Source organism: Delphinus delphis, chromosome 6 (assembly GCF_949987515.2).
Source record: "Delphinus delphis chromosome 6, mDelDel1.2, whole genome shotgun sequence".
Taxonomy (NCBI): domain Eukaryota; kingdom Metazoa; phylum Chordata; class Mammalia; order Artiodactyla; family Delphinidae; genus Delphinus; species Delphinus delphis.
The window spans coordinates 83,782,415-83,797,282 of NC_082688.1; the positions used below are offsets into that span (position 1 = coordinate 83,782,415).

General features: G+C 36.0%; 1 protein-coding gene across 3 annotated transcripts in view; it reads right to left on the reverse strand.

Annotated features, from left to right (window-relative positions):
- AGTPBP1 (ATP/GTP binding carboxypeptidase 1) overlaps positions 1 to 14,868 on the reverse strand; it is a 169,423-nt gene that overhangs the window by 81,910 nt on the left and 72,645 nt on the right. For all 3 annotated transcript variants that reach the window (XM_060014981.1, XM_060014980.1, XM_060014982.1), the window contains exons 12-13: positions 5,245 to 5,342; positions 320 to 436 (exon numbers count right to left, since the gene is read on the reverse strand). In XM_060014981.1, coding sequence (XP_059870964.1) covers positions 320 to 436; positions 5,245 to 5,342 — 215 coding nt within the window. The remainder of the gene's footprint in view (positions 1 to 319; positions 437 to 5,244; positions 5,343 to 14,868) is intronic.

Below are 14,868 nucleotides of genomic sequence, written 5' to 3' on the forward strand. Positions count from 1 at the left end.
ACTGATAAAAATAAGGCTTTAACATAAGATTCTGAAATGCCATTTTAAAGATTATTTTTAAAAAGAATAAAAAACTATGTCAATTAACTTGATAAACAAAAATGATCAAAAAATTTAAAAGCTAGTCCAAAAATTAAATGGCCTAGTTCCCTCATTTTACCGACAGCAATTTGTAGCTCAGAATGCTGAAATAATTGTCCAATGTCACTCAGAAAAGCAACACTACTTTCATTTTTCAGAAGTGAAAACAGTGATTATAGGTCTAAGAAAAAAAGAACTTTTTCTTAAAATTAGTTAAGATGCTGAATTTTCTGTATACCTGAAAATCATCAACAAGCTCAGGGAAAAGGTGTTCATATATTTTAAGTTCTTCTATTGTTCGTCCTGGTTCTTGCTGGGGTTTTAGTTTGTTAATATCCGTTTCAATATCGTCATTCTGAAATAATAAAAATGGTACGTCACCAATTAAGAAAAACGAAAAATTACAAAACACATTTCAGATTTAAAGCTTTCCAAATTATTAATTACATGTACATAGAGAATAATCACTGCAGAAAGGTTGTATTCATTTCATTGTAAATTAAAATTTGCTTATATTTTTTGGTTGTTGTGTTATTGTTATTTTGGTTGTTATGTTGTGTTTTCTTTTTATCAAAGATTATACTAACATAGCATGGTATTTGGGCTCCTCAAGATAGAAAAACTAACATCAAGATCGAAACTAAACTATGTTCCCCCCCACCAATCTCCCCAACTGCCATCATTTTGCTCAGATTAAAGGGCAGTAAAACTTAAGAAAACTAAATTGAAAAACGTAGGTATATGATGGTGGTGGTGATAATCAAAATAACTAACTTTTATAGAGCAATGAAAATATGTGACGGACTATGCTAAGGATTTTACATGATGATCTAATTTAATCTGCATAAGAATACTATGAAGCAGATAGTATCATAACCTCCATTTAATTAAAGAGGAAACTGAGGTACAGAGAGGTTAAGTGGCTTGCAAAGAGAGGAGCCAGCATGTGAAATCACTAATCAGTGATTTCAAAGAATACACTGTTAGTCAATATAACGCACTGCCTCAAGAGCGACTAATGGTTATCACGCACCCTTAGAAAAGCTCATTACCACCATTCACTCTGTTTTTCAGGGGAAAAAAACAATGAGGAGTGGAACAACAGCCAAAAATGATTTCCATGTCCCTTCGGGAAAAAAAGACGGTAAATGTAAAGAAATATGACCTCGGAGGAATAGGATATGTATCCAGGATCAATTTGATCTGTGTGTGTACAAAGAGCTAATGTACATCATGATGGAAGGACAAGTGTGAGTTACCTACTATCTGAGCTATTTTCTAGGACCCTCAACAACTCTGGCCTTACACAAATACAAATCCATCATTACCTTCACTGATGGCTAAAGAGAGTTAATAAGACCACTTATTAATTTTCAATTGGTATTCATCTTCAATTTTACATTTATCTTACTATCAGAGTAAAGTACTTATTTTTCAGACTTAAATTCATTCTACTATGTGTCAATCCTTAAAATGCTTTATACACATGTACCTGATTATATTTATATATTGTCATATTAACACATAATTTAAAAAAGAACAATATACTATATATTTCTCATATTTCATATTCAGGAATTTAGCTATTATTTCTTTAACCAATAAAAAGATTTTCTCCATTGCCATAAATAATAAAGACTGGTTTTATTTAAAGAGTATCATATTAATTACTGTATCATAATTGTGTAATTATTACATGAATATATAATTTCATATATCCTTAAATTATGCATTGATGAACCAAAAATATGTAACTTTCTTGATTAGCATCTATTAAAGTAGATAATAGTATATTATCTATATATTATCTATAAAGTAGCTAATACTTTCAAAATAATAAAAAATTTTAAAAGGTACTCCTTAGTCTAAACATACTAGTAGTTCAATATTCATTACTATTTTATGAAGATACAGCATTACAAAGTAGCTATTTTAAAAATTAAAAAAAAATTTTCCTGTAAAACAGGCACAGTGAGGAAAGAAAACTATACTTTGAGAGGTCAATAGCAAGAAATTTTGTGTTTTGGTTTGGGGAAAAACAAAGATAAAGAGCTCCTGACACACTCAGAAGAAATAAACCTACTATTCCTTTAAAGTTCTTCTAAAATTAAGGAGAAAAAAAAAGAATACGTTGAAGCTTATACACTGACAAGTCCTGGCAATCTGGAGACGACTCTTCTACAACAGAACCTCCAGGTTTCTATAAATGCTCCAAACTCTGAAAAATCTGGGGCAAAGAGAATTGAATCACTATGGTGAGGAAAAAACAGTCTCTATGACTACAGTCACATTAGAACACAGATATTATACCCACTACAATGTAGCAGGTTCACCTAAAGCATGAAAAAAGTGATGTGATTTAGATAAAAAGGAAAAACTAAGCAAAGTCCAAATGTAACAGACAACATGAGTAAGAAGCAGACAGTGGTAAAGAAGAAAAATAAGATAACACAGCTCAGCAGTGTCAAAGAGCCAACAATTCTGTAGCCCTTGAAAAAAAGTAATATTTAGCAGAGCAGAGTGGTAAAGAAAGCAAACATTCACGCTGGAATGCTTTATTCTGCATCTTGGTCCCACCTCTTATCAGCTACACCGATAACCTTTCTGTACCTCTGGTTTCTAATTATCAGCCCTGTAAAGCAGAGGTAATAATACCACATACCTTATAGGATTACTATCAGGACTTAATGGTTACTACAGGCATACCTCGGAAATAGCTCAGCTTCAGTTCCAGGCCACCACAATAAAGCAAATGTCGCAATAAAGAGAGTCAGACGAATTTTTGGTTTCCCAATACATGCAAAAGTTATGTTTATACTATACTGTGGTCTATTAAGTGTTCAATACATTATGTCTAAAAAAACAATGTAAATACCTTAATTAAAAAATACTTCATTACTAAACAATTACAATAGTAACATCAAAGGTCACTGATCACAGATCACCATAACAAATATATTAATAATGAAAAAGTTTGAAATATTGTGAGAATTACCAATGTGACACAAAGACATGAAGTGAGCCAATGCTGTTGGGAAAATGGCACCAACAGACTTGCTCCACACAGGGTTGCCACAAACCTTCTTCAATTTGTTAAAAACGCAGTATCTGCTAAGCTCAATAAAGGGAAGTGCAATAAAACGAGGTATGCCTGTATGTGTAAAGTGCATGGACTAGCACAGGATTAACTGTTCAATAAATTCAATCTATTATTTTTTCTTATTATTATAACTGCTGTGTTAAGGTAAAATGGGGAAAATGTGAGCAATCTTGAATACCCCAGTGAATAATGCTGCCAATAACTGTATATTTTATAGATGTGACTGTCAAAAAAGGCAAAGAAATATGTGGAAATGTTCTAAATTAAAGGAGACTTAATAGACATGACAATTAAATGCAATACCTGATGCTAGATCCTATACTGGAGAAAGAAAGAAAAATCTTTTAAAGGGGATTATTAGATCAGCTGACAAAATGGAATGTGGATGGTAGATTAGATAAAAATGATATATCACTATAAATGTATTAAGTTGGTAATTGTATTGTGGTTATGTAACATATGGGAGGATGTGTGTAGGTTACATGCAAATACTATGTCATTTCATATAAGGAACTTGAGCATCTGTGGATTTTGGTATCTGAGGTGGGTCCTGGAACCAATTCCCCCAGGACACTGAAAGATTACTATATCACTGTCCTTAGAGGAAATATACACTAATGTATTTATGGGTAAATGACCATGATACATAATATATGAAACTTATTCCCATACGATTTTTTAAAAATTTTTAAATATGTATTCATGCATACACACTGACAATTTTCAAGCAGAAAAATTAGAATCACTGTTATAAATTCCTATTGAGTTCTATTTCCCTGCCAATCTCCATCTTTACATCTGTAGTGGTCACAACAGATTTTTTTTTTTTTTGCGGTACGCGGGCCTCTCACTGTTGTGGCCTCTCCCGTTGCGGAGCACAGGCTCCGGACGCGCAGGCTCAGCAGCCATGGCTCACGGGCGCAGCCGCTCCACGGCATGTGGGATCTTCCCGGACCGGGGCACGAACCCGTGTCCCCTGCATGAGCAGGCGGACTCTCAACCACTGCGCCACCAGGGGAGCCCACAACAGATATTTTTAATGAGGACCCTGAGCCATGAAGAATAAATTACACTCAACATACTTTGTTTTTAATACACATGGAAACATACATAAAAGAAAGGTTTCCATCGAAATACAAAACTTTAAATTATAAACTTAATATTAATCTAGGAAATTTACTATCTCTAAACACTCACTTCCCAAAGAATCCAAACAGTTGATTTTAATATACCACCTGTTATCTAAGGAACACTTTACATGCAGAATAAACTCTTCTAACTTGGATCCTACCAGTTCTTTCACCATATCAAGTCCAGAACCACCAACACAGTTACCCCAGATTTTTTGCCTTGAACACCAGAGCCTGCACTGTTTTTCATCTTTGTAGCTTCTTGAGGCCAGGATGCATGCCATCACGTTGTCTAGACTGGCTACCATGACAATTTCGCCAAAGCTTGCCTTGGTGATCACATCTGGTGATAATAAAACTGGTTCTACATCTGCTATTAAGATAGAAATCTCCTTCCAGTATCTTAGATTCTATTTCCAGAGAGAGTCAAATACTCAGTGTACCCCAATTTTGATGTAGCATTTCAAGACAAAAAGGCCCAAGCAGACAAGAGTCAAATGAACCCCCTGTGCCCCAAAAGGCATTAAGCCAAACAGTTGAAAAATAAAGGAGTTAAGATGTTTTTCTGCAGATACTAAAATGGTCCCCTCTACCACTTAACAAAGCAAAACGGGTTGCCACCTAAGAGTCTCAAAAAACACTTTCCTTCACCCTTAGATTCCCTTAGACTTTAAAATCTAAGTCAGAAAGGTTAGATAAAATCTTCCTTGTCAGAGACAGTGAAAATAACTTTTTTTAAGGCCCTTTTCAGACTAATGTATTCAAAGCCACATTATTTTCCTTTCAATAGCTTAGTGTCCATAGTCATCCATGATAAAAAGATGTGGACAAAACAAATTAATCTACTGTTAGCTATACATAACTACCCAATCTTTGTTCTACACCTGTGAATACAATTTATAAAGTTGACTAAACACAGAAATTTATACCAACCTTAAAATTTTTATCTAGGTCATCTTCATTTTCGGTTTCATTTTCAGCTTCTAAATCAATATCATCGTTGTCATCACTTTCATCTACTACGTCATCCACTGTGATACAAAATGTGCTATAAGTAGGTCAGAGGTAAGCATTCTATAACATGCACATCCAAAAGTAGAATGTTATATATATATAAAACACTGGTATTTCAATCACCAATGGAAAAGTAAATGAAATTTCCTTATAAAAATGTCTCTAAGGTTGTTCCAGGTGTTGAAAAACCTATGAGATGAAGTGAAAGTACTTCAAAATTTGGAAAAGCACTCTAAAAATATATGAGCTTTTTTACTAATGTTGTCAAGTTCTAAAAAATTAATAATGTCTTACGTTGCAACAGCCTGAATGAAACACCTCGTTTCCTGTTTATGATAAATTTCAATAACTCTTTTCATCCATTTACAATTCACTCCCCATTTATTTCTTTCACTGACTGCCATGTACCATGCACTGTGTTGTGTGCTGGGAATTTTTTAAAAGATGTGTAAATATAGTCCCTGCCTCAGGGAGCTTATGAAGTTAAAGAGAGAAAGAACAAAAAATAATTATAATACAAAAGGTATACACCTAATGAAGGCATATACTTAAAAATGCCATGGGAATGGAATAATAAATGCAAGCTGCCTGGGGCCAAGGTTATTAGTGATCACTTCACAAAACAGGTAATAATTAAGCAGTATCTTGGAGAAAAATATAGCAGCTTTCTGGGTGAACATAAGAGTGTGTAAGTGTGGCTTTTAAGAAGAAGAAATAATAATGTGAAAATAAAGAATTTAAATTATATCTTTGGAAAATAAGTTAATCGTGACTTAACTTGTATGCTTGAGAAAGTACTAGGAGAAGCAAATAAGAATGAGAAAATGAAGGGTATGATAGGCCAATTAGTTTAGATTTTCATCCGATGGAAGATAAGCACTGGGGATTTTAAAGAGGAGAGTGATTTAACTTACATTTTTCAAAAGATCACTCTGGCAGGTATGAGAAAGGGAGCATATATATGAAGGGGGACCAATTAACAGAGGAAAAGACAATAACTGTCTGGACCAATACAGCAGTAATGCGGATGAAGAATGAATATGCATTAGAGAAAAACCCAGGAAACAGAATGTAAAAGGACATGAGGACCATAGAGGTGGGGGACACAAGGAAAGAAGAGTAAAGGAGTACTCTGACAGTACTCATGTAAGCAAATGAGTACATTAAAACAAAGTAGAGAATATTTTTAAAGGACATTTTTCTAAACTTTGCTTTTATTTTTTGCCTCTATTGAGGAATAATTGACAATATAACTGTATATATTGAAAGTGTAAAATGTGATGATATATGGTAAAATGGTAAATCATGGTAAAATGATTATCAAGATGAAGATAATTAATACGTCCATCACCTCACATGGTTAACACTGTGAACATTTTGTGTACGTGTGTGTGCATGTGCATGTGGTGCGAATGCTTAAGATTTACTCTCAGAAACTCAATGCCGTATTAATTATAGTCACCATGTTGTACATTAGATCCTCAGAACTTAATCTTCTTAAAACTGAAAATGTATACCCTTTGATCTTATCACCCCATTTACCATTCTCCCAGCCCTTGGAATCCAACTTTCTATTCCGTTTCTATGAAATCGTTTTTTTTTTTTATTCAACGATTCCACATGTAAGTGATGCCATACAGTATTTGTCTTCCTCTGCCTTGCACATTTCACTTAGCATAAATGCCCACCAGATTCATCCATGTATCCATGTTGTTGCAAATGGCAGCATTTCCTTTTTTTAATTGGCTGAATAATATTTATATATGATATATGTACATCATATATATGAATCACTTTTCTTTATTCATTCATTCATGGAAAGACATTAAGGTTGTTTACAAATGTTGGCTATTGTAAATAATGCTGGAATGAACATGGGTATACAGATATCTCTTTAAGATAATGATTTTGATTCCTTTGGATATATACCCAGGAGTGGGTTTGCTGGTATGGTAGTTCTATTTTTAATTTTTTGAGGAACCTCCATGTCCTTTTCCATATTAGCTGTACCATGTTACGTTCCCACCAACAGTGTATAAGGGTTCTGTTTTTTCCAAATCCTCGCTACTTGCTCTCTCTTTTTGATAATAGCCATTCTAAGAAGTGCGAGGTAATATCTCTTTGTGGTTTTGGTTTGCATTTCCCTGATGATTATTGATGTAAGGCACCTTTTCATTATCTACTGGCCATTTGTACATAATTCTTATGTCTATTCAAGTCCTTTGCCCATTTTTAATTGGACTGTCTTCTTTTGTACCGTTCGGCTATGTGAGTTCTTTGTATTTTTTTGATATTAAACCCTTATTAGATATATGGTTTGCAATTATCTTTTCCCATTCTGTAGGCTGCCTTTTCAATATTTTTTTTTTTTTTTTTTTTTTTTGCGGTACGCGGGCCTCTCACTGTTGTGGCCTCTCCCGTTGCGGAGCGCAGGCTCAGCGGCCATGGCTCACGGGCCCAGCCGCTCCGCGGCATGTGGGATCTTCCCGGACCGGGGCACGAACCCGTGTCCCCTGCATCGGCAGGCGGACTCTCAACCACTGCGCCACCAGGGAAGCCCCTTTTCAATATATTGTCTCCTTTGCTCTGCAGAATCTTTTTAGTTTGTTGTAGTCCCACTCGTTTAGTTTCTGTTGCCTGTGCTTTTGTTATCTTACCCGAGAAATCACTGCTAAGACGAATGTCAAGGATCTTTTCCCTTAAGTTTTCTTCTAGGAGTTTTATAGTTTCAGGCCTTATATGTAAAGTCTTTTATCCATTTCGAGTCAATTTTTGTGAATGGTGTAAGACAGGGGTCCAGTTTCATTCTTTTGTGGATACCTAGTTTTTCCCAATACCATTTATTAGAGACTGTCCTTTCCCCATTGTGTGTTCTTGACACCCTTATCAAAAACTAGTTGACCATAATATGTTTGGGTTTATGACTGGGATCTCTAATCTGTTTCACTGGTCTATGTGCCCTGCTTTATTTGAGTACCATACTATTTTGATTACCATAGCTTCATAATAGCTTGAAATCAGGAAGTGTGATGCCTCCAGCTTTGTCCTTCTTTCTCAAGATTGCTTTGGCTATCTGGGGTCTTTTGTGGTTCCATACAAATTTTAGGATAGTTTTTGTATTTCTGTGAAAAATGACACTGGAATTTTGATTGGGATTGCATTGATTCTGAAGATCACTTTGGTCAGCATGAACATTTTCATATTAATTCTTCCAACTCAAGAATACAGGATATCTTTCAATTGTTTTGTGTGTCTTCTTCAATAACTTCTAACAGTGTCTTATTGATCAGTGAACAGGTCTTTCAATTCCTTGGTAAAACTTATTCGTAAGTACTTTATTGTTTTTGATGCTATTGTAAATGGGATTGCTTTCTTAATTTCTCTTTCAGATAGTTCATCATTAGTGTGGAGAAACGCAACTGATGGTTTGTATATTAACTTTGTGTCCTGTACCTTTACTGAATTCATTTATTAGTTCTAACAGTTTTTTGGTGGAGATGTTACAGTTTTCTATATATGAGATAATGTCATCTGCAAACAGAGATGATTTCATTTCTTCCTTTCTGACTTGGATGCATTTCCTTTCTTTTTTCTAGCCTAATTGCTATAATTAGGATATCTAGCACTATGCTGAGTAAAAATGGTGAGAGTGGGCATTCAGCTTTTGTTTTTCTGTTGAACTCTTTATCTCTCTTTCATTTCTGAAGGACAATTTTGATGGGTAAAGTTTTTTTTTTTTTTTTTTTTGGCTGTGTTGGGTCTCCATTGCTGCACGTGGGCTTTCTCTAGTTGCAGCAAGCAGGGACTACTCTTCATCGCGGTGCGCGGGCTTCTCATGGCGGTGGCTTCTCTTGTTGCAGAGCATGGGCTCTAGGCACATGGGCTTCAGTAGCTGTGGCTCACGGGCTTAGTTGGTCCACGGCATGTGGGACCTTCCCAGACCAGGGCTTGAACCCACGTCCCCCGCATTAGCAGGCGGATTCTTAACCACTGCACCACCAGGGAAGTCCTGGGTCAAGTGTTTTTGATTGACAGTTTTTTTCTTCAAGCAATTTGAATATATCATCCCACTCTCTCCTGGCCTGCAAGGCTTCTGCCGAGAAATCTACTAATAGGCTTATCAGTATTACCACATAGGTAACAAGTTTTTTCTCTAGTTGCTTTCAAAATCCTTTGCCTTAAGAGCCTGATGAAAATGTCTTGGTGAAGATCTCTGAGGGATGAATCTATTTGCAGATCTTTGAGCTTGTGCACCTACATAGCCATATCTTCACCAGATTTGGTAAGTTTTCAGCCACTATGTCTTTAAATAAGTTTTCTGTCCCTTTCTCTCTTCTTCTGAGACTCCCATTACACAGATGTTGTTTCACTTAATCGTGTTCCACTATTCACATAGGCCTCCTTCACTTTTTCTTTCTGATTTCTTTTTCTCCTCTGACCTTATAATATCATGAGATCTGTCTTCAAGTTCACAGATTCTTTCTCTTGCTTGATTGAGCCTGATACTGAAGTTCTCTATTGCATTATTCATTGTATTCTTCAGGTCCAGAATTTGGTTCTTTTTATGATTTCTTACTCTTCATTGAACTTCTCATTTTGTTCATGTATTGTTTTCCTAAGTTCACTGAATTGCTTCTGTCTTCTCTTGAAGTATCTGAGCTTCTTTATTTTGAATTCTTTTTCAGATAACTCACAGATCTCCACTTCTTTAAGTTCAGTTACTGAAAAGTTACTGTGTTCCTTTGGCAGTGTCATGTTTCCTTGCTTTTCCAGGTTTCTGAAGGTTTTGTATTGATGTCTGTACATCTGAGGATGCAGTCAACTCTTCCAGCCTTTTTGGACTGGCTTGGGTAGGGAAAGACTTTCACCTGAAGGTGACTGTAAGAGCACCAGCTGAGTAGCACGCAGCGTCTTTGCTTCCTGGGAAGGCACAGTGGTGGCGTCTTTATGCAGCTCCATCAGTTGAGGTCAACATCAGCACTGACTGTAGGGGTCTTCTGTGGCCTATACTGTGGAGGTCCTCAGGTAGCAGTGGTGGCTAGGGCTATTGGGATCCTCAGGGGCAAAGGCTGCTAGGGTCTTTTTGTACTCCTCTTTTCTGCCTATATGAGGAAGTTCTAGCTAACGGGATCCCCCTTGGCACCTGATCTGGTATGCTGGATCTCACAGCAGTAACAGAGCCAGCCAGAGTCCTACAATCAGGTGCATGTGGAACCACCACAAAGCCTGGGTCCTTGGGCACTGGTGCACTTGCTGTGGCAGTGGCATTGGTGTCTAAGGTGCGAGAATGTGCAGATCTCTCATGAAAATGAGGTCTGGAGCTCTGGGGCTCACTGTAGTGAGTCCAGCTGAGGGGAGATGCAGCAGCTATATGAGCCCACAGCAAGAGCTCCAACCCCAAGGAACAAATGCAAGAGGCAGGACTCCAGGCAGCTCCGTCAGCTGAAATAAACTTTGGTGAAGACTTGCAAAGCCTCGGAAACAAAGGCTATAAACATCCACAGCAGCAAGGCTCACTGGGATTCTTCTGCTGTCCTTTTCTCCATGGGGTAAAATTCTACTGAGGGGAACCCTCTGGTACCAAGCTGCTCTAGACTGGGGAATGGGGTGATGGAGATAAAATGCTTCCTGTACTTTTCTATGTGGCCATCCTCAGGTTTTGAGTTCTGCATGGTTTCTGATGCTTCTTCATTGAAGTTCAGAGCTATCCCTGAGATATTTTCATCAGTTTGTAGTTGGTTATTTATTGTTTTTGCTGCACTTGCAGGGGAGACAAGTGTTGGGACCTCCTACCCCTCCATCTTGCTGATGTAGCCTTCTTTAAACTATTTTACACTTCCATTTCCAATGTGATTTATCATAGCAAAGATTATAAATTCCTCCCACCCAAGTATCTGTTCTCCTCTCCTTCATTTCAGTAACAGAACCTCTGAGTTTTAGCTAGAGGTTATAGATTCCAGCCTCCCTCACAGTAGTTACAGCCATATGACTAATTTTTGGCCAACAGTATGTGAGACAAAGTTGTAAATACAAACTCCAGGTCACATCCTTTAAAAAGAAAATTGTCCTCTCCATTTTCTTCCATTACCATTTTCCACATGCACATGAGGAAACCACCATAGGAGATGATGAAAACAAAAAGAATCTTTTTCCTTTGATGACCTGGTGGACAGAGGCCTACTGTCCAGGATCACCTACCCATCTTCTGTATGGGTATGTGAGAGAAAAAAAAAAAAATCTATCTCATGGCAGTGTAGCAAATAGGCTCTGGAGACAGAATACCTAATTCAAATCTTGGCTCCTTGAGTTACTAACTACTTGACTTTGAGCAAGTTACATAAGTTATTTGTGTCTCAGTTTCCTCATCTATAAAATGGAAATACCCACACATACTGTTCTTGGGAGACTTAAAGGAGTTAATATATATAACGTGCCAGGCAAAGAGTATGTGCTATATGGGACTTCCCTGGTGGTGCAGTAGTTAAGAATCCGCCTGCCAATGCAGGGGACATGGGTTCAATCCCTGGTCTAGGAAGATCCCACATGCCATGGGGCAACGAAGCCCGTGCACCACAACTACTGAGCCCATGCGCCTAGAGCCCATGCTCCGCAATAAGAGAAGCTACCACAATGAGAAGCCCATGCACCGCAACAAGGAGTAGCCCGCACGCGGCAACAAAGACCCAGCACAGCCAAAAAATAAATAAATTTATTTATTTCTAAAAAAGAGAGAGTATGTGCTATAAAAACGTCTGTTATTACTATTGTTGCTTGAGGGACTGTGGTACTGTACTGGGTCACTGTGTAACAGTAGCTCAGTCTATCCTAACAGAGTTACAAAATTGCTCTAAATTCTTTCAGAAATAGACCACACAAAGTAAGTATTTATATTGCATAGAGTAACTGGGTCTATTTATGTCAACGTACTAGTCGTGGATAAACATAGGAAAAACTGACATTTGGTAAAAGAACTGTTAGGAAAAAAGAAGGCACTGAATTCAGAAAAGCCTATTGCAAATAAGAAAGACAACTGCTTGGATAGGGAGAAGGGAAAATGCAGTTCAGTATCAAAGAGAAAATATGTTTTCAATTTTTAGGCAAACCTGTCAAATATCTTCCTTTGTAGGTATTTTTCCTTTGGTTTCATACTCCAGATGTGAAAGGTCACATAGCTTAGGGTGTCTGAGACCTTCTTTTCTATTCCAATGATCTATTCTTGTACCATCACCAATATATATCAATTATTGTAACTTAATCTCACAATTAAAATCAGGGAATATAAATCATCCTTGTTGTTAGTTTTCAAAATGTCCTTGGCTCATTTATAGTGAAGACAAAAACATAGGAAAAAACTTAAATGGCTATCAATAGGAAACTAGTTAGATAAATTATACTGTATCTGTATGATATAACAATTAAAAGGTACAAGTCAGCACTTTCCATAAGGTTTTGGAAAGTATATTTCAAGGGGTTTATTTTGTTCGTCCTATTGCTCCTATAAATGTGATCTTTCCCTTTGTGTTTTCTGTTACTGTTTTTTGTTGATACATACATATATATACACACATGCGCGCGTGTACGCACACAAAAGAAAACTAGTGAATTTTATTCATCTATCTTGTAAACAGGACTTCACTGAACTTTTATCTGGTCTAAGATACATTTTATAATTGATTTGCTTGGATTTTCCACATGAGCAATAACATCCTCTGCAGACAATGATATAATTTTATCTCACTCTTTTAATGATTAATACCTTTCCTTTCCCTGTCTCACTGATTTGGCCAGAGTTTTCAAAACAATGTTTAATAATGGTTGAGAAAGGCTTCCTCTAACACTTCATAACTATTTGTGATGTTGGTCGCTGATCTGAGTTAGATAATACTCAGCTAGCATGGAAAATATTCCTTAAGAAATTTTATCTGGAATTAATAATGATTTTTATCAAAACTCTTCACAGCATTTATTAAGATAATCATTGGTTTTCTTGCTTTGACCTACTGATAAATTTTAATTAAAGTCTTAATATTACAATAAACTTACTTTCTAAAATAATCCTTACTTTGTCAAAGTGTCCTATATCTGAAAATGCCGCTCAATTCAATATTCTAGTATTTTAGATTTTTGTATTTATTTTCATGAGTGACAATGATCTGTAAGTTGTTTCAGGTTATTCTTACCAGGTTTTGATTTCAGCAACATACTAGCTTCTAAACTTTTCTTTTTTTTCTATGCTCTGGAAAATAAAGCATAGGAAAATTTCTTGAAAGTTGAGAGAACTAATCTATAAAGTCATCGTTGTTTGGTGTCTTCACTGAAGGCAACTTGATTGCATATTCAGTTGTGGGTTTGCTACTATTTAAGTCAATTTTAGTTATTTATATTTCCCTAAAATATTGTCCATCTCAATCATATTTTCAAATGTATTAACATGAGCTATCTTCAGCATCCACTTAGATTGACTGGATCTCCTCTATTTAACTTGCCAAGAACTTAGAGGTATATTAAAATCACCCACTAATGCTGTGTTTCTATCAATTTCTCCATATTATCCAAATAATTATAGCTTTATCTACCTTTGTTCTAGTGCTTGGCACACTTGTTACTATCTAGCTTGTATAAGATCATCTTTGATATCTTGCTTTAAACATTTTGTTCTGTATTTATTATTTTGTGGGGTAGTAATAATGTCTTCCTCACCTTTCTTGAGCTGAGAAAAACAGATACACAGTTGCCAATCTGTTTATTTTAAGCTTTCAGTCTTGCTGTTTTAAGAGTTTCCAGGATGTATCAGCTACTTAGATTTTGTTTTTAACCCAACCTGAGAGTCTCTTTTTTTTTAATGGGGGTATTTTATCCTTTTAGATATCTTATTACTGAAACTGATTTGCTTGTTCTCGCTTTGTATTCAGCATTTTCCGGATTTTGTGCATCTTGGAAATTTTCTTACTTTTCTATAGCAGTGATGGATGGACCTCTTCAAGAATTTTTTCCAAGAAGGAATATACATTATTTTATACAGAATTTCAAAGGGTTCTTAGTCTCTGAGGTCCATCCATGGATTCCTATGGTTCAGTAGATTCTAGTCCAAGGATCTCTGCTCTAGATGTTACTTTTACATTTTGAAACACATATTTGGGCCACTATTTCTATAATTACCATCTTAGAAATGCAACAATATTATAATTTAAGAAATCTATGAATATAAATTGCAAAAGACCCAGTTTACTGTATATACCGTATATTATGTATCTTTCACCAAAAATTAGTTGATACATTTCAAAATAATAGTAGAGCAACTACTTAGTATTACATAATTAACAATTTGTAATGTTAAATACAATTACTCTACTACCATGTCTTCTGCGTTCTTGACTTAATTCATCACTAGCCTGGCTGAAGTATTATTTCATACAATTACTTCAGAAGGGTTCCTGGGCAATATGCTTCTGTACCCTTGCATATCTAAGAATATGTCACCTTCACATATGGGTGGCTTCTAATAAGAGTTCAGAAATCTTGAGTCAGAACTCTTTTCCTTCA